This window comes from Carassius carassius, chromosome 25 (genome assembly GCF_963082965.1).
Source record: "Carassius carassius chromosome 25, fCarCar2.1, whole genome shotgun sequence".
Classification (NCBI taxonomy): Eukaryota; Metazoa; Chordata; class Actinopteri; order Cypriniformes; family Cyprinidae; genus Carassius; species Carassius carassius.
The window spans coordinates 7,982,916-8,008,175 of record NC_081779.1 but is presented as its reverse complement, the minus strand read 5'-3'; the positions used below and the strand labels follow the sequence as shown (position 1 = coordinate 8,008,175).

Genomic DNA, 25,260 nt, shown 5'->3' with positions numbered 1-25,260 from the left:
GAAATGCATTTTTTTCTTTGGAATTCCATGCTGTAAAAGTATAGAGGGGTCAATATTGATTTCAAATCCACTTATATTAAAAACAAAACCAAGTTTCAAGATTACTCTGTTCAAATATTTTTTCATCTTTATTACATACAGAACATCATAAATAAAAAAAAGTGCGTAGAAAAATTTTACAGATTTAGAAATTCTTGTATACAACTATATACAAAGATTCACTCTGAGTTGGATCACGTTCAGTGATGGAATCAAGCCACAGTCTTCATTTTTAACACGCATACTTCAATTCTGTACAAAAGCATGAGGGAAGAGGGATATGGGAATTCTCAGGAAAAACAAACAACTGAAACAAACAACCCCTACAGTCACATTGCATAAAATCAAAGCTAGTGTGGGATTATCCCAGCATTCTTTATACTATTGTTTGTACTGCAACTTAACTAGCTGTCACTGATGTAGTCAACCCAAACAGAGACGACAGTCGGTCTAAACGATGCTGCATGAGGAAGGGTATCACAAGAATGTTGATACCCTGGCTATTAGCAATATGAATGTTGGCTGTTTCAAGCTAAACCTGCCATTCATAAGTAAGGTTTTGAATATTTCCTTAAATACTGTTGCACTGACGATCAGAATGGGTCTTTTCAAATGTCTAACACTGCACAAGTGATCCTAATATTACAGTAGAATATTACAATAGACCCCTAAAGACTGGCCTCGAGATATAAAAGCACATAAAAAACAGTGGATTCTTAAAACCAATCTGTCAAAAATTGACTTCAAGTGAAGTCTTATGAAGAATGGTAATCTGTACATGACCCAGAATGCTGTAAACTGTCTGTATGTGCATTCCGAGAAAAGGTACACTAACTTAATGTGACAGTCAAGGGTGTTCAATTTGGTTTTTAAAAAAGTGTGTTGTAAGTGAAGCATTCATTTGCACCCATTTAAAAAAAAAACTGAAATGTACAAACATCTATTTTCTGGAAACGCACAGACTTCGGTTAGAAAATATGTTGTGTGGCAAGATTGTTCATGGTTTGACTAAAGATTTTGTCTGTTCTGGAGAATATGTACAGTGTTTATGTTTCCAAGAAAAACAAAAGAGCAAAGATTATTAAGGTGCTTTTGAGGACGACCCGTAACAGGAACTCCTCTTGATTCAGTAGCAAAAATAATCCCACCCTTTCTGACTTCAGGGCATCCTCCACTATGAAAACCTATTTACATTAATTCTGCAAGCTGAAGGATCCTTCCAGAATAGATCTACTGCATTACCAGCGACAAGATCTGAAAGGCATGCTTGGACAAAGAAGCGTAAAAAAGACAAGTAAAAATAGTTAAGTAAAGGGTATTCATTTTGATGTCACGATTTGTGATTGTTGTTTCGAAACAAACTACGTCATCCAGTGCAGGATGTTACTAGTGTGTCTAATGTTGGGGTAGGAATCATAACTCATATGAGGTAACCATCCTTCAGAATACATTCATCTCTGCACCATTAAACACCTGTAATGAGTGTCTTCCTTCAAAAAATAGCCACCCATACCAAAATATCCCGTCCTAAAGCTCCTTTTCCTGCCCATGTGCCAGAGTAAACATGCTGATTTTAATTCAGGAAGCGTCGGCAGCGCCGGGCCCCACAGTTACAGTGCAACTTGCTGTTTTCATCTTCAATGGGGAACTTGTAGTCATAGGTAAGCTCTTCTCCACGGTAAATCTTCCGCAGGGCGAATATAACGATGTGCTTCTGGCCCTCCACATTGATGACTCTTGAGTAACAGTTAGGGTCGCAGGAGTGATTTATAAATCGTGCTGCGTTTCCGTGCATGGTGGCGTCCACCACATCAAAGTCGTCAATGCGAAACATGTAGCAGCCGATGCCCTTTGAGGAAAGAGAGGCATGAAACAGACAGTAAAGGGTTAGGAATGAAACATCACTGATAAGAGATGAGCCTGCAAAAAGAGAAATAGATGTTTTTAAGCAAAAACTATACATCACACTGGGACAATTAATTTTTACCTTGCTGTCATAGTATTTCTCCCTTTTGTCTGTGAGAACTGCGCGGATGACGTTGCCAGCGTACTCGATCACCATCTCTCCAGCCTCAATGTTCCTCTTACAGAAAAGACCACGACCATGTATAGCAGATCTATCATGGAGATACGGAAAACATGATTGCACCATTTACTTTTCCTCTTTAAAGGTTATGTTCATTCCATCTTTTTATTAGCATGAGACTGGCTGATTTTACACGGCTAGTTTTTATGCTGCAGCACCCTGCATCTCTTGGGAAGGCATTACCTGTAAACTCCTACAGCCTCTTTTGAGGTTTTCTCCAAGTGTCTGAACCTCATAGCCATTGGCAGCTCTGTACTTGTGGCTCGTCTAAAAGGAAGTCAAAATAACAGGATGAGTCACAAAAAAAACTAAAATGTTAACAACACTAGTAATGCATTTATTTTAAATGGCTAAACAATCGATTATTTTGGTATAATAGTTGATAAACAACATAACATTTGCTTTGTCTATCTTTTTTTAAATTACACAAATAAATTGAAGCATACCATAATATGCAGTATGAAACAAGGATATTCATTTTGAAATTTGCTCAGGGTTATATTAAGCAGTACGATAGGAGTAATTTTATATCATGATAATGATATATATCATTTTATTCCTTAATATCTTATTTTAAAACGTTTTTTATGGTATTAAAATATTTGATACCATAGAATTTTCATAATCCTTGTCACTAATGTCAAGATCAAACTAATACAAGCCTAAAAAAAAAAACCTCAAGCTCACTGAAGATAAATAAACAGTCAGTGATGAAATAAGGATAAGAAACTAATTGCAAGCAATAGGACTAAACCTACAATAAATAAGAAATGCTACATACATTGTGTAAATTAATTCACTGTCTTCACTGTGTTAATTATAGATAGACATAAATATAATTAACGTGTATTATGTATAGATTCTATACATCTATGTATATATAAATATATAAATTATGATTTTTTTTTTCTTCTTCTTATTAAAGTTACAAAGTTAATTTAGTCAAGAGCAGTGATGCATGGATCCAATATATTGATACACGTCTTCATTCTCAGCTATTTACATTCACTTCAGTCATAAGGCCAAGACAGGCATTTTAAAATAATTCTGTGTGTATTTTGACATTTAAAGCGAAATAACTTGTACAAGAAATCTGAATTTGTGATCGCATGCTGTGTGAGAGAGACGTGGCTTTCCATGTCGGGTGTGTGATAGCGCGTGATTACTGCAGTGAGTTCTTTGGCAAGGTTTATTTAACTTTAACATTTTTTTGTTGTTGTTAGCAACAAAGCGCATCCACGCTTTATTTTGTTATTAATTATGCATGTTTCTTATTGACTTTTAAATTGTTAGTAACTTTCAGCAGTCCTGCGCTGTGCAGATATATAAAGTTTAGTCAGTGTTCATGCAGGAGTGGAAACAATGTGAAGCAGCAAAAACTGCTTCTAAATATCCAAAAACGCTGTCATTCTTAAAGCATCTATACTAGTAAAATGAAAAATCATACTTTGTTTCAAAGCATAGTAACGCCATACCTTTTTAGTACTGGTATATTGAGTAACACTATATATATATATTAGTGCTGTCAATGTAACGCGTTAACGCATGCGATTAATTTTTGTCTGGTTTAACGTGTCAAAATATTTAACGCAATTAACGCAGCATCCGTATTTTCTGCCATCCGTTGGCTAGCTTTACATTATGATCATGCTCTTATTCATTTAAATGCTTTTAAACATTTCAAGCACGGCAAGACAAAAGAGAATGCGCTGTCTGTGAATGCCCTTATGTGACACATACACACGTACACACACACACACACACACACAATGCATAGACAGGGTGCCAGAATCCAGTTCTCTTAAGCGCTTGAACTAACAATAAACATCCCAAAGTGCCAGTTTTGTCGATTATCCTCATAAGAGCAATCTTAAATGATTTATATAAAGTCTAAAATGAACAAAAAGAGTTGTGAGAGAATGAGGCGAGATCCATAGACAGTATATAAACGGTGAGATCCGCGTGTCTGTCTGCTCTTAAAGGGACAGCAGCCAATAAAGCTTCCTGTCAGTAAAGTTAAAGAACAAAGGGAACAGAGAAAATGACTCGCTGCTCTTGACTAAATAACTTTTGTAGCTTTAATAAGGATTAACTATTTAATTTATAGTTTATGCAGTGCAGACTGCATATAACTTTGATAACTTTATTAAATTTCTGTATATTTCCTAACTGTTAAGACAGGAAGGGCAGGAGTAAACATGACATTTATTATGGGTTTATGTTAGCATTGTTTTAAGTTTACTTAAATTAAAAACTGTTATATTTTTGAAGCCTAATAATAAATGTAAAAAAATGTAAAAAAAATCAGTAGCTGTATTAATATCAGTAATACTGGCCTTCATTCATAAAAAGATGCCATTTAAACAAGTATTTAAAATATACTGTCTTTATGTTGTTTCTACATTAATTTGATTAACTGTGAAATTATTACATTAAAAAATATATTAAAAACGTACAAAAACATTTCTTTTTTTTTATTGCGATTAATTGCGATTAATCACAGAAAAAATGTGTGATTAATCTAGTTAAAGTTTTTAATCGATTGACAGCACTAATATATATATATATATATATATATATAAAATTATACATCATGAGGGAAAAGTGTGTATTTTATTCACATACTATGTTGCTGAGTGTCTAACCTGCTGGATTTGAGCAAAACATCATCCTCTTCATCATCACATGGCCTAGACTCAGGAAGCTGACGATGTTGCGATGCCAAGAAATTGAACATGTCAAAGGTAGATTTTCTGTTGGGAACAAAAAAGGCAATTTTTGATTTCCAAATTTGGAAAGGAACAAATAAAGGAACTCAAAATCATATGTGATAAAATGTATACATGAGTTGACAGACACTTACCGCACATAGACCTCTGCGCGGGCACAGCCACTGGGGTTTACTGGCAGCTCCTCTTCCAGTGTTTCATGCTGGTGGAAACGGAAGCAGTGTTTCTGGCAGAGAGAAGCACCCTGCAGCTGCTCCAGCAGAAAAAGCACGGCATCATGGAGGACACCCAGCACCCTGGCACCGCTGACCCCGCTGAAAGGGAACTGCTCTAGTCGACAGCCTATCCGTGCCTCCTGGACACCGTCCATTACTGCCTTCCATGCCACTGAAGAAACACAGCAGAGGAAACATTTAATAATGTGCCAAACCACAAAAGGAACAAACTAATTCTTATTTCGAAGTTTCATTTCAAGGTTCACCACTACTGACCATCCATGCTGTCAGCTTCTACGCTAAAGCCATCCTCACTGGTAATCTGGAAGTGCAGGTGGGGCTGACACTGACTGGCACACTTATCCTGCTTGCCTAGTGATAGAGAGTCCTCATCTGAACTCCAACCTGAAACAATTGCACATGTGGTGAACTTTCAAAACCTGTTACAGTTTAAGCTAATTGAAAAAGCTTTAGCAACTACACCAAATATGTATAAGGTAACACAAGATCTTGTATTGACCTGCATAGGGGGCCCAGTCTGAGGAATCACCTTGTTTGGAGTTCATACACTGAGATTTAGCACTGTCCTGTTTGTCATATCTCTGCACCGCAGTGGGCTCGGATTCATTTGGAGTAATTCTAAAAAGAGGAAAAAGACAATATTGTGATTTTCAAGGGTAAAACATGAGTAAATATGATTAAGTTATCGGCACTTACCTCTCTTTTTTTGCAACCTTGGATTTATCGTTCTTTGGCTGGTCGAGAGATCCAAAATCAGGGTCGTCAAGCACATCCTTTATACTTGGGGCCTTTATTCGAACGCGGTTTGATCTAAACATTAACAAAACAACATTATTACTATTACATTATAATATTAAATAGAAATGTATAACATCCAGTTGGGATGTTAAAAATAACATTACAGTTGTGTTAATGGCTAGCTGGTCTTAATTAGGCTTTGATTTAGGGTCATGTCCACCAAGAAACTTGTATTTTGTTTATGAAAATTCTCTTTTATGCATTCATATGCTTTGGTTGAAGACCTAATGATATTCAATGTAATAATATGCAAAAAAAAAAAAAATCAGAGAGAGGGGTAAATACTTTTTCATAGCACGGTTATCTTTCCTTGCTCAAAACAATAATAGGATTGTGTTACATCTGACTAAATAAGACTGAATATTTATCCCTACCTGCTGTGGGCATCTTGGGAATAAGAATCCACCTGTTCCAAGAAATCCGTCCTGCATCTTTTTATACTAAATCGATCATTTACTGAAGACACTCTCTTGATCTTGACTTGAGGTCTGGAGTGGGACAATATGTTTGGTTTAGTCCGAAGATGAAACCCAGGGAATGAATCTTTTGATTCAGGTGAGAGGCGTTTTTCAAGGGACTGAGAAGGGCTCATGCCAATGGGACTTCCTATTTCACAGTGACTTGCCATTGCTTTATCGTGTATCGCCTGGGCCATCTCCTGCCCACCTTCAGAAATCGAGCCAGGTCTTTGTATCGACGGACTGATGCTATGCAATTGGCTTCCAGGATAACTCTGAGGAATCCTCCTGATTAGCACTTGGGTTGGTGGTGTTGCTCGATTGTTGTTGCTATAAGATAAGATACGCATTGGTGTGGTTTTGCCGAGGTTAGCCTGAACCTGCGGCACTGGTATCACTATAACCTTAGGAACGGGTCGCTGGAGAACATTGCTGTGGATTATCTTCGCAATTTGGCTGATTTGGGTGTAGGAGGGGGAATTAGAGCTAGGTAATTGATATGTATTAGTCAGTGGGTTTTTCACTAGAATCTGTCCCGCACGGTTGACCAGAAGAACCTGAGGCGTAGGGGGTGTACCAGGTAAACAGTGGGGCAGAGACTGTTCAGTCACTTGTTTTTGGGTGGCAATGCGTATGGCAATCGTACGACCCTTAGTGGCTTCCTTAGGCAGAGCTCCAAAACCATTTACTACAACCGAAGCAGGAGCAAGTGGAGGTCCTTGTGGTGCAACTGAAATGGTGGGAGAAGATGATACAACATTGACAGGCATGGAAATGGGCAGAGAGTTGGTGACAGGCATTGCCATCTGGAAGGTTCTGAGTTGGGAACTTGGTTGTATGGTCACAAAACTTCTTTTTGTAGCCGTAGGTGGTGCAACAACATTAATCGTTCTAGTACTACTCACTGGCACAGATGCTGCCGGCTTCTCATCAGGAGACAAAACTCTATTTAAAACATGTTCATTCTTGTATACTGGTGAAGAATCAGTTGCCACCTCTGCCCCATTATCTTCTGTCAAGTCCAAAACCCTGCCATCAACAGCGGATATGAAATTCCCACTGGTGTCATCCAAGAACACTTCTTGCAAGCCTTCCGTTGATTCATTTTCAAGCAAGACTTCTTCTTGGGTCGTAACAAGATCGCCACTTTTGTAAAGGATGGGAGTTGTTCCTTTTAGTTCTTCGGGAAATGATGCTTCTTGTCCATTGGATACGTCAGAATCAACAATTACATTCCCACCATCTTGAAAATAAGTTATTTCCTGAATTTCCTGTTCTTCACAGACCTGGTCCATGTTTTGAGTCTCTACCTGAGAATTCTGATCAACAGAATCTGTTTTATGTGGATTTGCAAGAGGTGTTCTTGGACAAACAAGCTGCCCATCGCCAAGGGTTCTGCCCTTGTTCCGCCCATTGTGTTTTAATGGCTCAGTATCCTGACTACAAAAACTACTTTCTACTTCCTGAGTATCATCGTCTGTGTTGGCTTCACCTGTCTCACTCTCTGAGTCCTTGTCAGCTCCATCCAGCTGTGAGATGGACCCTGAGTTAGGAAGGACAGAGAGATCTGCCTGTGCTGATTCTTTGGCAGGTTCAAGGACCACAACTGTGCGAGAGAAATTCAGATAATGGTCAGTGACATCATCATCATCTGTTTCCACTGGCATCTCTAAAGTCAAAGGAGATGACAAGTCCTCCCTGCTAGTGGTGAATTTGCAGACTCCTTCTGTATCTCCATCTCCACCTTGAGAATCACAGTCCAGAGCCACATTTTCATTGAGTAAAGCCTCATCAAATTCAAGCTTTGAATTCAATACCGAGGCCACCGCTACATCTGTGTCTGGATCAAAGTGTGCAGAGAGCAGTTCTTGATTCTTATCAGTTGCTGTGGGAATTCTGTGGCTTGGTGCACGTGCAGCCTCCTCTGGCCCTGATGAGGCAAAGAACTCTTGAACCACCTCATCAGTTTTATGCTGTATCGTTTTAAAAGGCTGTTGATGTCTTGGGGAATGGCGGACACATGAAGGTAAAGTGGAAGAGGGACTTCGATGAGTTGCTTGTGGTGGAGAGGGTCCTGAGGTGATGCTAGAGGAAGACACAGAGGAAGGCCTCCCTCTTCGTCGAGGTAAGGTGGAGCTCATGAGGTTCTTGGTTGCACCAAGTGGTGAGACAGGGGGGCTGAATGAAAGCGACCTAGGGTGAATCAACCCCCCTGATCGCAAAGCCATGGGGCCTGAAAGTCCCACAGGGGGAGGAGAGGCATTTCGGCTACGTGTGGAATGTCTCCTTGTTGCACGTCGTGTCTCATCAAGGTCACTGATGGTCAAAATGTGATGGGATGTGGAAACAGCATTTCCTAAGAGAGATTTGAAGACAGATATATGATAGATGTATGACTTCATTATGAATAATCAAGAGTTAACTTGACAGTTCATAAAAAAAATGTAAATACTCAATAGTGTTGTCAAAAGTATCAATGTCAGTACCTAAATAAAATAAATTTGATGATACCAGCATTTACTCCTAGCATTCTGAGCGCTGTTGGAGCAGATTCTTAAACCCCTCTGATTGTTTTGTGAGCGTGTGAACACAATGGCCGATCAGAGGTGTTTGAGAATCCACACATCAGCGCTCAAAATGCTAGCGGGAAATGCTGGCATCACATTTATTTCAATTTCAGTACTGACTGGTACCGACAATAGGGCCGTGAAATTAATCTTGGTATCAGCAGATACTCAATATTCAATGAGTAGGATCGGATCAGGGGCACAAAAAACCTTATTGGGACATCCCTAACTTTTACATATTTTAATTACATTTAAACAATGACGGACACATACACAGGACACATAACATTTGGTGAACACAAAAGCTCTAATGTGGGGTGGTGCTAGCGCAGTGGATAAGACATGTCTTTGGTGTGAGAGACCCGGGTTCGAATCCACTGTGAGACACCAATGTGTCCCTGAGCAAGACACTTAACCCCTAGTTGCTCCAGAGGTGTGCGACCTCTGACATATGTGGCAATTGTAAGTCGCCTTGGATAAAAGCGTCAGCTAAGTGAATAAATGTAATGTGCATATGTGATGCATAAGAACCAATGAGGTTTGTTTCAGTGTAATATATCCAACAAGCTTCTGTCATACGTCATGCACTATACATGATGTGCATGAGTGAGTATATATCTATCTATCTATCTATCTATCTATCTATCTATCTATATATATATATATATATATATATATATATATATATATATATATATATACATATACTTACGCATGCACATACATCGTGTGTGTGTGTGTGTGTGTGTGTGTTGGTATCAATTATTCTTTGGATGTAAATACAAGCAAAATCTGTTAATCATATAAAGCGATCATGTCTCTTCACAAGCTAGGGACAGAATTCTCTCAGGTTTCACTGTGAACATCCTAATTTGTGTTTTGAAGATTAAGCAAAGTCTTATGGGTTGGGAATGGCAAGAATATTTTAAATGTTTGGCTGAATGATCCCTCAAATCACATTTGATATACTTTGATTTATTTGTTTGGTAAGTGAACAGAACTTCAAAATGACGCAAAGATCTTACCTGGGGAAGGTAACGGTCTGGACATTCCTCCTGCTGGTCTCCTGCTGTGTGGATAGGCAGGAGTCTTACCTCCCGCCCCCATATACTGATTGGTCTCGGAGGGGGTGCTGGGGGGCAGCCCAGGTGAAAATGATTCGCTATCTGTGCCATCCTCATCTACAAGACAGAAATATGATTAGTCAGAATAAAATTAAAAAAACACTAATTACATAGATTCCACACCATACTGGCACAAAACTATATGGGCTCTAACTTAATTTTTTTTTAATCAAATTCATGAATATAGACAGTTATATATTCATTTACACACCATTGTGAGCTTTTGGACTGTGTACAATTGTATGATTTTCTCCCTGATCCACCATGGTGCTAGGAGTTTTGCACCGTGTTGATGGTTGCACCGCTGTCACTTTACAAGTGTACCGGCATCTCCTGCGAGGGTCAGCAGTGCTCCAATACCATCTAGAACATCTGAAACCACATCAAATTATGTGAACAACTATGGCTCCTCATGATTCATTATTAAATAGGCAATAAAGTTACATCTGAAACTGATACTAGTGTATCGTTAACAGTTCTGTGTATTGTTAACCAACCGAATTGCCTTGATACCATCGAGTATAGAAAAATGTCTTGTTGTTCAGCACCAGATTTCAACTCCTAAGGGGTTAATCAAGGAAAAACAGTAGGTTCGACTTGACACTACACTGCACAGATCAATAGGTGTTTGATAAAGTACAGCGATAGCGATTTGAAAGCTAACAGAGCAGTCTGGTCTCTATAGCTCTCATGGTCCTTTGATGTCATCCACTGATCAGTCTGCGCAGGCAAAGTGTCATGTCAAACAAACCTACTGGATTACACCAATGCCCAGAAAGATTGCTCACACGTGAAGCTGTATGTAAGCATCCGGACTCCATAGATGTAACATTTATTCTAGTGTATTCTCATTTTAAAATGGTCTTTCCACTGCATTTTAGAAAATATCTCGGTCCACACTACATGACCAAAAACCACTACAAAGTGTTTGTAATAACATCTGATTGCAATCTAATGTGTGTTTTGCCCATATAATGTTGCTGAATTGCTATTTGTAATTTTTTATGTCGAGTTAATCGCTACACCTGCTAAGCATTTCTTGAGTAAACACCCTGTATTGTTATGAAAATAGGCAGAATCTTATGAAAATCACATACTTTCGTAATTGTGTTTATTAGGTTTTTCTGAGTTTCTTATGTACAGACCAGAACGTGAAAGTGTAATGGACATTCTTAATAAAGGAGACAGGGCAGGTTATGAAAGTGTAATATAAGTGACATGAGCGGTGAATGAGTTTCCTTTGAGTTAGAACAGCGATCGCGGAAGATAAGACACAGGCAGACAGCCCCAGAACCTGCTAATGCTCATCAGTAAATCAGTGGAAAACTTATAGAAATGTTGATTCTGTCTAAGCTATGCATTTTAAAACGAAAGATGTGGAAACTTTGTTAAAATTATTTGCACTGATTTATTGTGTTAGTTGCATTTTTTTATTTTATGCAGTTGCTCAGGAGATGAGTGTTTGATTATATAAAATCTTCAACAAGCTGAAAAAAGTTGGTGTACTGGCGCACAAATAAGAGTCCCTTTCCTGCGCGCACTAAAGCTGCGCGAGCGTATACTGTACCGGTCCGCGCCCTGAACACGAGTAGACTGTGAAGAGATGTTCAGATCAACTTCGGATGAGAAACGAAACGGACTAAACTGTGACAAAACTGAAATGTGTTTTGTTTTTTTGTAAAGTAGAACTTGCACGTTTGAAAAGCCAGAAGTAAACGTCAGTTCTGCGTTAGGATGATTACTTTTATTTTACCTTAAAATTACCTTGACTTAATTTGATTTAAAAATCACCTGCTGTACCACACTGAAAAAAAGTGTTTCATTCATCCAATTAAAAAAATTTAGGGTAATGCTTCACATCTATATTTTTTACTTGAGACAATAGTTATTTATTTTTCATTGGCTCAAGTAAAAAAATATAGATGAATCATTACCCAAATTTTTTTTTTTTTTTTTTATTGGATGAATGAAACACTTTGCATCTTTGTTTTATTCGCACCGACATTATTTGATTTTAACATTTTGGAATAATGTATTTATATAGCATACTTTTATTCAGTCTCGCTGGTAAAAATCTTTTTTTTTTATTTAAAACCAAATGTAAAAACTAAAACAAATACGGAATGCTGATTAAGAAACCTCTTATTGAATGTGTGTTGATTGTGTTGTTTGGACTGTAGAACTATGCAGTTATTGCCTTTAAATTCACATGGTTAAAGTTAATCTTTTCATTTAAGGCCAGTTCTATGTAGTTTCAACCCAATTCAAAAACAAAAGCTAAATGCTGATGTCTGTACCATCTATGTTTGTATTGAATGTAGGCTACTTACTGTGCAGTTACTGCTGTTAATGTCAGATGGTTACGGTTATTGTTATCAATAGCCAAAAGCCAGTTTGGCCAATTAAATACCATATAAACATCTTGTTTATGCACACTTTCCTTCTTTCTTGTTTGTTGTTTAAAGATAAAAAAAAATCGGAATCGGCCAGTTTGCTTGTAAAAAATCGGTATCGGAATCGGCCATGAAAAATCATGATCGTCCATCCCTAAAATTAATTGTCATATTCATATTACAATACAAATCATATTACTCACTGGTAACCAACTGGATACAATTTTCCAGAATTTGCAGACAGCTCTGTCAGAACACCAAGTTTTTGTACATGTAGAGACCCTGCATAGATACATAATAAAACATGTTAAACTCTCTTATTTTTAATGCACCAACATAGAAAAAAAAAAAATCACCTGTTTACTCACCAATCATCACATTTACGGACTCTGGCTCCAAGCCTGTTAGAAACTTCCTACGCAGACTGATTCCATCAAAATCTACGTAGACCCTTCTGAGAACTTCAAAACCACTGCTTTGTTCAATCTTCAACAAGAAAAGCTTGAATATAATTTTTCACACTTCGATTTTACAGTAACTGTAAAACATTAAATATTAGTTTTCTTCTGAGCCTGCATGCATACCTTGTTGTTTATGAGGTCACGATGTTTGTAACAGTAGACTTTCTTATCACACTGGAAGACACAGTTGCTGGCACGAGCACACATGAAGTGGTAGTTACTCTGACATGAGGTAAGGCAGCAGCCCACAGTTGCCCCCGTCTGGCTGCAACGCTCACAGCGCTGGCAAAGAAAAAGGTAAGGTCAATAAATTTATATAACCAAAACAAATAATATTCAATTTAAATTACAAATTACAAATGGTATAAAGACTGCACAAAAAAAACTATATAAAGCTGCATATATAATGCAATATAATATACCAACTACTAAGTATATCAACTACAAAATCATCTTGTTTTTCCAGGTTATTATGGCTATGAAAACCCTGAACTGGGCTTAAAATCTTTCATTTTTATTTCTTTTTACATTTTTGTTTAGTTTGTCTAAATGACAGTATTCTATATCAGGTCAAACTTACCATGAAGCGGCCCCTGGCGACGGCACTGTGGACATGCAGCAAAGCTCCTTTGACATCCTGCACCTCAGCCGACCACATGCAGCAGTTCACATGAGCCCATTCGTTCTGTCCAATATACAGCAGCCTACCAGCATCCTACAAAACACAACACAACTCAGCTGAGCCAATCATGAGACTCATCTCTGAACTTAGGCTTCACCTACATTCGGTTTGGCGTCTCCATGTTGCTGGCAGAGGGAGCACTGTCTTTCATCCGAGAAAGACTGAGAGTTCACATTCTGCAGATCTGTAATTCATGGTGGAAAAAAAAATTAATAAAAGACACACAAAAAAGAGGAGAGCATGAGCCATAAAGATAAAAACAATGTGTTTACCTTGAGATTTCGATTGAGGGTTTTCTGGATCCTGCTCTTTGAGCCACTGTGCATAACTGTGTTCATCGCTGGGGGGAATTATAGCCTCGGGGAGCATACCGCTATGAAATAAAAGAGGCAAGATGGACCTTAACTTAAAAACATCACAAACACAAAAGCCTGAATGAATGTAGTAAATCCCCAAGTAAATTTGCTCAACTGCCTTAAACTCTGATTGCTGTAAAATAATTTTTGTTGATTTTGACAATCTGAAGGATGACTCATTGTTATTTTCTATGGTAACTGACCGTCTACAAAGTCAAAGTTTCCATTGTGTTTAATCACAGAAAACGTTATTGCTTTAAAAATAAGAAACATTAGGTTCATACCTTGGAAATTCTTGCATATGAGAGTTCCAAGTTTTGGGTTCCTGACTGTTGAACCAGCTAAATACTTGATCTATTAGCTGCAAAGACAACGCAAAGATATTTAAAAGAAGCACACTAATGCACCAAGATGAACTACAGCCTGAAAACATCACTCATACAATATGCATTGCATTAAAATGCTCAAGAACTAGGTCTTACAGGAGAAACACGTTACCTTTATATAATACAATTTGGCTTGGCTGGTGGGCCTTTGCTCCTCTAGATGTTCTGCTTTTCTCAGCCTTTCCACCATCACTGCCACCACATCCTCATGAAATGCTTTCTGAAAGAACAGAGTAAACTGCATTTAGTTATTGTATTATACACATTTTATTGTAATGTGGTAATGTTAGTTTCAGTAATGAGGTAATGTTAGTTTCCACAGAATCCTTCTGTATTATGTTATAAATAAAGTCATAACTAGTTTCACATTAATAAGAGATCTCACCAGTGAAGTGTACAGGCCATTCTCCAGCTTCTTCTCTACAGGATGTAGACAACAGTTTGACCTTTCCTTTACAACCTCAAAATCTGGACAAACCTCACACTGTAGAGGCACACATATAAAGCACATTCGATTCACCAAATTGCTACAGGAGTGTGAACAGACAAATTGTTTAAACTAAATCTTCAGTAAATAGACTTCACCTGTGTACACATGAAGAGGTGGCAGATGGTCGGAGAGCTCTTCAATCCATTCATGATTTTCTCCAGACCGTTCCTCAAAACTTCCTGAACAACATCCTGCCAACCGCTGCGGAATCTCTTACTGCAGGGAGCACAGGAGAACACCAGACTTTCCCCCCGCAGACGACACAGGATCTCATACAAATCATCTGAAAAAGTAAAGGGTAGGAAGGAAATACAAGACAAAGTACTATGTGAGGGATCAGTGAGGCACTGTAAATGGACACATCCTACCTGTGAGCCCCTCACATTTGGGGTGGACCCAGTGGGCACATCGGGCACACTGCATCATGCTGTTGTCAAACTCATGTTCTTCGAAGCACTTCAGACACACAGTGCAAAAGTTCCCTGAGAAAACACACACACAGCAGATTACAACAATGTATTACAAAAGTAGATAAATAACTAAACTATATAAAACAACAAAAATTAACAAAAGTGATTTTTTTTTTATTATTTGATTTGTTTAAATAAATCTAAAACTAAATCTGGTCTGACTTCTTTAAACTTTTTTCATAAGAACCAACTGAAAAGTAAAGAGTCCTGGAGGAGTTCAAGACATCACAGTCCAATATATACATGTAATTGATGAAATTATTTAATCAATATAATTTAAAAACAATCTGACAAGATGTTTGCATAGTCAAACCTTTGCTATGGAATTTGCTACAGTCAGGGCAGAGGTCCAGCTCATGGTTCCAGGATATATCTGAGGAATTCCCCGGAGTCACACCACAGCTCTTACACCTAATACACAGCATACATATCTACAAAGAAATAAAGCAAAATTTATTTACATGCCAATAATATACAAAAACTATAAAAACATAACTCACTTTACAAATATTCAAATGAAATTGTGCGACCAACTATGTGAAAATCAAAATGATAATTTTAGGACATCTGGCAGCCTGTGGTAGGGAGGTAACTTACCCATGAAGTGTTCATTTTGACAGGTTTGGGATATCTGGGTCCCAAACAGGATGGATGGTAGCAATACATGCATCTCTTGCACTGCAAAACTGGCTAAATGAGGAACGAACAGAACATCCCTGCTGTCAAATATATACACCTTAAAATATATTTCTCTTCTGCAAAGTAAAACTGTAGGTCTGCTTCCATAACAATTCTGTATTAGTACGAAAAAAAAGAAAAGAAAAGTAAAGTACCTTTGCTTGCTTGCTCTTGCGGCCACAAACATGGCAGAACTTGCAGCGTCTGCAGCACCAGTTCTCCTTGTTCTCCTCCTTAGGACGGTCGTCCGGTGGCAGGCAGAAAAGATGAAAAGGCTCACAGCACATCTGACAGTAGATCATCTGGGGAAAGACAACAATTAAATAAGGATCAACTTCTATTCTCCAGCAAATAATAAAAATTGGTGTGACCACTGAAATGCTGTAGTACTGTGTTTTGACAGAAGTAGTATGGATGATGATTCAGTGGTATTGAGTGATGTAATGAGAGCTGGATCTTACGTCATGCTGGCCTTTGCTGGCGCAGAGCAGACACACAAACTGGGGCATGATGGGAACTGAAGTGAGAATACTCAATCCTCCCATCAACCACACGTTCTGGATGTGACAGTCTTCCTGCACAAAGTAACAAAAAATGTTGTTAAAATAAAGAGAACAAAGAAAGTTTGAGTTATGAATAGATTTTGACATCTAATTTCTTTTGATTCATGATTTCACGATTCGATTTCTCACTTTTTTTTCTAAACAAAATTAGATAGAGGACAAATTATAAATGAAAAATTAGAGTCAACCACTGCATTTGAATCACAGTCCAAAAAAAGATACTGCATACATGCAGCATGAGCAGTTTTTAAAATCTAAAATAAATTGAATAATTTGACATTTTCAAACAAAAAAAAGGAACGCTCTGACTTTAGTTTTGTTTAACTATACTACATAAAACATCTGCACAAAACAGAGCAGAAGCTCTGAATGAGACGCAGATTCACTCTCTGACATCAGGTGGCGCTTGTGGCACAGCAGCGATACAGTGTTTCCTTTGTTACCACTGTAAACAAGCAGCGCATCGCTTATGAACGCTGCTTCAATATGAAATATACAGAGACGAGTTGAAGAGAAAATATCTAAACATTTCTAAAGACCTCACCTCAGACATACATTCATATAAACTCCAACCCCCAAATATACCACTGATTTGAATCATCACTTATTTATATTGATTTTCAACCAGCTCACGGTGACCCATTACATCCCTAAAAAACTGAACTGAAAAAAAGGATCATCACGAAATTGTCACTGAATTTTATCACCGCAATATATATATACACATTAGGGATGCAGAATTTATCTGCCTAAAATTGCATTTTCAGTTTTTAGTCTGAAAGACAAAAAAGGATGAAAATATATGCCATGACACCCAGCAGTGTTCAGTTTCCCACAGCCATTGTCACTGTGCAGTGTGATGATGCTCGGCTCAATATTCTATTTCATGAATGTGCATTCCATCGAGTTGCTCGCAGCCCATGCGAACACTCATGTATCTATATATATCTTATATATCTCATTCTGTTGATTAGAACTGAATAATTATAATATATTATTTTTCCCTTGAGATTTAATGTTGGTGAAAAGTCTCGTATGCTCACACTTAAACACTTATCCTGGATTTTAAATTGTAATATTATTATATAATATTACTGTTTGTACTAAATTTTTGATAAATTAAATTAAAATTATTAAAATAAATAATGTATATATTAATTCTAATTTTATTGTGTATGTCTTGGATGAATAACCTATATTCAACTAAAACACCCAAAAGAACTGAGCTTCAGTTTTTATAGAAAATCTCAGCTCTGACCTTGAAGTCCACACGAATCTTGTTCATCGTCCCCTGTGACAGCTTGCCCCTCTGAGTGCAGCCATTAATCAGTTGAGTCAGGACACTGGACGGCGTGTGCTCCCCCGAACTCTGAGAATGAGTAAGAGAGGAGCGATGAGTAAAAGCTTGCTCCTCTTCCACTTTACACATCACTTTCTGTGAGGTTGTGGAGTCGCATTCAGTAAGCGGGAGTGCTAAACCCAAAATGGCCGCTTGCACAACACTGGCTGGAAGCCTCTCTAGCTGCAACTGCAGCCTGTGCCCAGGTTTGAGGGAGGGACTTCCTGTGGGGGTGAAGGGATGGTAGGGTGGTGCTGAAGTGTCCGATGATGATGATGACTCAAGTGGCTCCTGTGTAAATGTCAGAAAACACCAAGAGAATTGGGGGAAATATGGAGGGGCCCAGCCTTATAGTGGGACCAAAAAACAAGAAGGAAAAAGAATGGACAAAAAGTGGGCAAGAGGAGGACGGCCACCAAACAGAACATGAGAAGAAATGAGAAGGCAGACAGCAGAGGGAAGCACTACCATTACCATCAGAACTGAAAAGTCAATGAAAGAAAAATGACTTGATGCCAGAAACTTTATGTAACTGATGTGGGGGGGGGGGGGTTGGGGGGGTCAAAAAACCACAGCAAACCTGGAGCTTAAAACATTTTTTGATTAGAATGAAGACTTTTTTTTCTCCAAACTCATGCATTCCTCAACCAAAATATATCTTATAGGTTGATTAACTATCAGACATTTGTCCATTTTGAGATCAACAAAATCAAGACGAGTTACCATACCTTATAATTTCTGCGTTGGGCCCAAAATGCTCTGTAAAGCCCTTGCCGTTTCTGCTTTGTTGCCTCTTCTGGAGCAGTTACAGAAGTAGCCATTTCTGGAAAGTAGTTCAAAGAATAGGTTTGAGACACTGGTTTTGCATGATTAAGTCAACATATCTGAAATCCTAAGGCAAACAAAGAGCTGTCCCGTGAAAATATAATTTGAAGTGTTGACAAAATTCATACCACTGGATTGAGTCTTTTGGGTCCCACTGGCCTTTGTCTTTTCAGAGCTGACACTCTCTGTGTCAGAGGAGTCGTACCCCAGCAGTTTTCTGTAGGACTGAGGAGTGACTTGTCGCCTGGGCTGCCTCCTAGTGGGGCTGAACTGGGTCTGTCCTCCTCCATCATCTCCCCCTTCGTCCTCGTTTTCTTCTTTGCTGCTGATCATGCCAGCAGCCGCTGATGGCCGGCGCCGCTTCATCTGGACTGCGTCAAAGAGAGGCGGTCAAACAAAATGATCAAATCTGCATGCATAATCAAAAGGCAAGCACTTTAATGCAAACTTTGTTTTCTTATGTTGTTGGGTACCAGGATTTTTAATTGTAATATTTGAAATCATATACATACATACATACATACATACATACATACATTTATACATATATACATACATATACAGTCGTGGCCAAAAGTTTTGAGAATTACATAAATATTGTAAATTGGAAAAGTTGCTGCTTAAGTTTTTTTAATAGCAATTTGCATATACTCCAGAATGTTATGAAGAGTGATCAGATGAATTGCATAGTCCTCCTTTGCCATGAAAATTAACTTAATCCCAAAAAAACTTTTCCACTGCATTTAATTGCTGTCAATAAAGGACCTGCTGAGATCATTTCAGTAATCGTCTTGTTAACTCAGGTGAGAATGTTGACGAGCACAAGGCTGGAGATCATTATGTCAGGCTGATTGGGTTAGAATGGCAGACTTGACATGTTAAAAGGAGGGTGATTCTTGAAATCATTGTTCTTCCATTGTTAACCATGGTGACCTGCAAAGAAACGCGTGGAGCCATCATTGCGTTGCATAAAAATGGCTTCACAGGCAAGGATATTGTGGCTACTAAGATTGCACCTGAATCAACAATTAATAGGATCATCAAGAACTTCAAGGAAAGAGGTTCAATTCTTGTAAAGAAGGCTTCAGGGCGTCCAAGAAAGTCCAGCAAGCGCCAGGATCGTCTCCTAAAGAGGATTCAGCTGCGGGATCGGAGTGCCACCAGTGCAGAGCTTGCTCAGGAATGGCAGCAGGCAGGTGTGAGCGCATCTGCACGCACAGTGAGGCAAAGACTTTTGGAAGATGGCCTGGTGTCAAGAAGGGCAGCAAAGAAGCCACTTCTCTCCAAAAAAAACATCAGGGACAGATTGATCTTCTGCAGAAAGTATAGTGAATGGACTGCTGAGGACTGGGGCAAAGTCATATTCTCCGATGAAGCCCCTTTCCGATTGTTTGGGGCATCTGGAAAAAGGCTTGTCCGGAGAAGAAAAGGTGAGCGCTACCATCAGTCCTGTGTCATGCCAACAGTAAAGCATCCTGACACCATTCATGTGTGGGGTTGCTTCTCATCCAAGGGAGTGGGCTCACTCACAATTCTGCCCAAAAACACAGCCATGAATAAAGAATGGTACCAAAACACCCTCCAACAGCAACTTCTTCCAACAATCCAACAACAGTTTGGTGAAGAACAATGCATTTTCCAGCACGATGGAGCACCGTGCCATAAGGCAAAAGTGATAACTAATTGGCTCGGGGACCAGAATGTTGAAATTTTGGGTCCATGGCCTGGAAACTCCCCAGATCTTAATCCCATTGAGAACTTGTGGTCAATCCTCAAGAGGCGGGTGGACAAACAAAAACCCACTAATTCTGACAAACTCCAAGAAGGGATTATGAAAGAATGGGTTGCTATCAGTCAGGATTTGGCCCAGAAGTTGATTGAGAGCATGCCCAGTCGAATTGCAGAGGTCCTGAAAAAGAAGGGCCAACACTGCAAATACTGACTCTTTGCATAAATGTCATGTAATTGTCGATAAAAGCCTTTGAAACGTATGAAGTGCTTGTAATTATATTTCAGTACATCACAGAAACAACTGAAACAAAGATCTAAAAGCAGTTTAGCAGCAAACTTTTTGAAAACTAATATTTATGTAATTCTCAAAACTTTTGGCCATGACTGTATATATATATATATAGTGAGGACTGCCCACATGAAGGGTTTGTAATTGTTATGGTAGTTTTATTTTAACATAGAGACTGAATACAAACCAAACAATCCAGAAAAAAACACATTATATAAAGTTTAGAAATTGATTTGCATTTCAGTGAGTGAAATAAGTATTTGATCCCCAAGCAAAACATGACTTGGGCTAGTACTTCTTGAAGAAACACTTGTTAGTAAATACAGAGGTAAGATGTTTGTTGTAGTTGCTCACACCTCCACCATCTCAGAAGGGATTTTGATCAGATTCTCAGATTCTCTATAAATCCTTTCAAAGTTTCTTGTCATTTGGCATCTCGAAGTTTCAGCTCCCTCCACAGATGTTCTATAGGATTGAGGTCTGGAGACTGACTGGGCCCCTCCATGACCTTAATGTGCTTCTTCTTGAGCCACTCTTTTCACGCCTTGGCTGGTGGTATGTTTTAGATCATTGTCATGCTGGAAGACCCATCCTTAGTGTTCTGGCTGAGGAAAGAAGGTTCTCGTCCAAGATTTTACAGTACATGGCCCAGTTCATTTGCCCCATAATGCGGTGAATTCGTCCTGTACCCTTAGCAGAAAAACAGCCCTAAAGCATAATGTTTCCACCTCATAGTCAGCATTACTCTCCCTCCTCAAAACAGGGCAAGTTGAGTTAATGCCAAAGGGCTCAATTTTAAAAATTTAAATGTTCTTTGGCAATCTTTAAACGAGCCTGTACATGTGCCTTCTTGAACGGGGTACCTTGCGGGCGCTGCAGGATTTCAGTCCATTGCGGCGTAGTGTGTTACCAATGGCTTGCTTGGTGATTGTGGCCTCAACTGCCTTAAGATCATTAACAAGCTCCTCCCGTGTGGTTCTGGGCTGATCCCTCACCTTTCTCATGATCATCCTTACCCCATGAGGCAAGATATTGTACGGCGCTCCAGACCGAGGCTGATTGAAGGTTGTTTTGGATTTCTTCCATTTCCGAATAATCGCACCAACAGCTGTCTCCTTCTCTCCAAGCTTCTTGCTGTTGGTCTTGTAGCCCATTCCAGCCTTGTGCAGATCTACAATCTTGTCTCTGACATCCTTTGACAGCTCTTTAGTCTTGCCCATGGTGGTAGGAGAGGTTGGAATAGAAGATACAGATTGTGTGGACAGGTGTCTTATACACCTGATGAGCCTTATGAATAAAACTACCATAAAAATTAGAGTCCCTTTATTTCTTTGTAAGTGGGCAAACTTACAAAATCAGCAGGGGATCGAATAAATATTTTCTCCACTTTATGTATGTGTAAATATATACACACACACATTTATTTTTTCACATTTTGCATTCCCAAGTAGCAACTGAGAGGTTAATAATGAACTGTTAAAAATCTTTTAATTCTAAATAGGCAAGTAGAGTACCTTTATTAAATCGTCTCATTTTGTTCCGCTCGATCAGCAAACACTTCTTTAGGCTGTTAAAAAAATTTGAAAAACAAGTCCACAAATCGGAAAACACTTATCAAATACAGAAAACACTTTTAAAAAAAAGGGGGGGGGGGGGGGGGAGTCATGTATGATGTGGCCCCTTTAAACGCTGGGAAGGGTTACTCCATTGGCTATCATGCAATTAACACTATTTGCTCACTTACACACAGCTCTGTCGTTTCTTGTTGGGTCCTCCAAATTTGGGCTTGTCCAGACAGAAAACACACCTCCCGCAGTCCTCCATCCGACTGCAGCCCTTGCAGCGCATGCAGCGTTGTAGCCGACAGCCAAAAGCTGTGCTTTCGTACCTGCGTCTAAATGTCGGCTTCGGCTCAACAGTTTCTTCACTCTCAGCCTCTGAGTGAGATGCTACATCTTGAAGAGCCAAAAAGGACAGGTGGAAGAGGGAGACAGAGGCAAAAGAAAGCATCTAACATAAGTATAAGAGCATTTTGGGCATGTCAATGTTTGGTTTGAGAAGAAATAATGTGAACACTGCCTTCTGAGACAATTACAAAGATAAAATACCACAAATTGGCATTTCACAAATATTAGACACATTGCAATGATTGTGCACTTTAAACTGTAATCACATGTAATAACTTTTCAATTAAGGGAAAAATAAATAGCTTAAAATGTGGATTTTTGTGCATTTTGTGAGCTCTTCAAACAACCTCAAGCAATCTTGTGGTGTTCTGAATACAATCCACAATGCAGTTTGCATGTGCTGTAAATTATGAATGCAACACTCTCAAGGATAATTTTATTTTCACATTTACTCAATTACAAAACCTTTGTACATTACATGTTAGCACATCCAAAAAGGATGAGAACATTTCTGCTACACAAAATATCAAGTTTAAGTTAAGAGTTTAATGCAGAATTACAGTATTATTGAATGTAACTATACTAGATTAAATTAATAATCATATTAATAATACTAAACATACTATGCAGGTGGGCAATAATAATGAAAATGCAATAATGGAAAGTGGTTTTAGGAATTGTACATTAAGTGAAAAATAAATATTTGTAGATTTTATAATATTCATTAGTTCTGGGTTTTGACACAAATTTCACAATTCGAATGGATTCTGATTTACAAGCTTGCGATTCGATTTCCAATTTGATTCAATATGAATTTATTTTCAGCATCATTACTCCAGTCTTCAGTGTCAAATGATCCTTCAGAAACCATTCTAATATGCTGATTTATTATCAGTGCTGGAAACTGTTGTGATGCTTAATATATTTTTGGAACCTGTGATGGTTTTTTCAGGATTCATTGATGAATAAAAAGTTTAAAAGAAGAGCATTTATTTAAAATAGAAATATTTTCTAACAATATTCACTACAGTTCAAAAGTTTGGGGTCAGTAAATTTGTATTCTTTTTTTTTTATATAAATTATTCAGCAAGGATGTGTTAAATTCATAAGAAGTGATAGCAAAGATTTATATTGTTAGAACATATTTAGATTTTGAATAAAAGCTGTTCTTTTAAACTTTTTATTCAGCAAAGAATCCTGAAAAAATTTATAGCAGTATAGCCTTTTCCAAAAAAAAAAATATTTGGCAATGTTGCCTTCATTAACTGAAAACAGCGTAGACTAATCAATTCTTCAGATTTAAGAATTGTTTCGTAAAAATGAGAATAGATTAAAATCGAGTAAGCTATATTTTTTAACCCAGCCCTAATATTTATCTAGAACATTTATTATAAATATTTATAATAGAATATCTGTATTTACAACACTTGCATTTAACTGTTATATTTATCATTATATTTTATAAAAATCATTCTACCCTGTATACAGTTTGTTTACAAAGCCTTAAAGGAATTCATACATTTTATGCCCTCGTAAACAAATTACTTGAACATATATTACAATTGCACTGTAACTAACAAACAAAATATACAATTTCCAGGTCAAAAGAACCCAGATGTCTCCACGAGCAACTGTCACTTATAATGGATGCGGACAGAATGAGGAAAGGAGAGGTGTGTACCCTCTTCGGCAGGTGAAGGAGTGATCCCCTCTCTCTCATGCAGAGGAAGGGCGCTGAGCCTTGGAATGTCGTCGGGAACCATGGCGCGTGGTTTCCCCAGTGCCACTGCTGCTGCTCGACACACATGCTTTATACGCGGACCACCAATCAATTGCTCCTATGGAGTTAAAAGGGCATAAAGGTAACTCCCGATCCAACAAAAAAGCTGCAGAGCAATATTTTGTATTCAAGCATACCTGTGGAGCGCCCTCTAGGTTAGCTGGTACTGCTCTCTTCCCTCTCTTTCTGCCTCTCTGCATGACTGCTGCTGATCCATCTCTTACGCTCACAGAGCCATACAGAAGCTGCAGAGCATAAACAATCATTATACAGAGTACTGAACATTCACTAAGATACGAAATCATATAATTTATTATATAGTATGTTAATCAAAATCGAATTTAGAAGAAAAAAAAAATTCTTAAAATGACAAAAAAAAACTTTGGGGTTAACAAGATTTTTTTTGTTTTTGTTTTAGGTGAATAAGATTTTTAAAAATTAAAGTCTCTCATGCTCACCAAGGCTGTATTTATTTGATCAAAAAAAATTGTAAAGATGACTTTTTAAATAATATTGTAAAGTATTATTACAAACAACATTTTCTATCTGTATATATTTTAAAATGTTTTTTTTTTCTGTGATAATTTGATTATTTAATTTTCAACATAATTACTCCAGTCCTCAGTGTCAAATGATCCTTCGGAAATCATTTTAATATGTTGATCATTTTTTTTATTATTATCAATGTTGAAAACCGCTGAGCTACTTAATATTTTTGTGGATACTGTGATAAATTTTCTTCAGGATTCTTTGATGAATAGAACAACACTTTTACTTGAAGAACATTTATTTGTAAGATAAATCTTTTGTAACAATATAAATGTTTATACTGTCACTTAATAATTTTTATGCATCTTTGCTAAAAAAAAAAAA

General features: G+C 38.0%; 1 protein-coding gene across 2 annotated transcripts; it reads right to left on the bottom strand.

Annotated features, from left to right (window-relative positions):
* Positions 1 to 105: 105 nt before the first annotated feature.
* Positions 106 to 24,676, bottom strand: LOC132104060 (histone-lysine N-methyltransferase 2B-like). 2 transcript variants are annotated; one of them, XM_059509256.1, is made up of 33 exons: positions 24,525 to 24,676; positions 24,289 to 24,445; positions 22,445 to 22,655; positions 22,215 to 22,267; positions 18,809 to 19,051; positions 18,584 to 18,678; positions 17,775 to 17,885; positions 16,415 to 16,528; positions 16,109 to 16,255; positions 15,873 to 15,965; positions 15,589 to 15,706; positions 15,174 to 15,287; positions 14,901 to 15,088; positions 14,701 to 14,799; positions 14,428 to 14,535; positions 14,214 to 14,290; positions 13,846 to 13,946; positions 13,675 to 13,757; positions 13,472 to 13,606; positions 13,015 to 13,173; positions 12,799 to 12,916; positions 12,634 to 12,712; positions 10,249 to 10,409; positions 9,939 to 10,094; positions 6,263 to 8,702; positions 5,787 to 5,900; positions 5,620 to 5,708; positions 5,346 to 5,474; positions 4,989 to 5,241; positions 4,771 to 4,878; positions 2,309 to 2,392; positions 2,027 to 2,156; positions 106 to 1,888 (listed from the first exon to the last, which is right to left on the bottom strand). In XM_059509256.1, the coding sequence occupies exons 1-33, from the start codon at positions 24,651 to 24,653 to the stop codon at positions 1,613 to 1,615; spliced, it is 6,672 nt and encodes a 2,223-aa protein (XP_059365239.1). In that variant the 5' UTR covers positions 24,654 to 24,676; the 3' UTR covers positions 106 to 1,612. The 2 variants fall into 2 exon arrangements, with proteins under 2 accessions (XP_059365239.1, XP_059365240.1); XM_059509257.1 differs by lacking the exons at positions 24,289 to 24,445; positions 24,525 to 24,676 and having other exon boundaries at positions 5,590 to 5,708; positions 18,809 to 19,046; positions 22,445 to 22,515.
* Positions 24,677 to 25,260: the final 584 nt, after the last annotated feature.

Bases quoted from the DNA above. Each gene is read 5' to 3' on its own strand.
- LOC132104060 (XM_059509256.1), bottom strand. From the start codon at position 24,653: ATGATTGTTTATGCTCTGCAGCTTCTGTATGGCTCTGTGAGCGTAAGA. The intron at 13,174-13,471 runs GTAAGTTTGACC...TTTCTTTGCCAG, and splicing joins TCGCCAGGGGCCGCTTCATG to CGCTGTGAGCGTTGCAGCCA. The intron at 5,242-5,345 runs GTCAGTAGTGGT...GTGTTTCTTCAG, and splicing joins AGAAGCTGACAGCATGGATG to TGGCATGGAAGGCAGTAATG.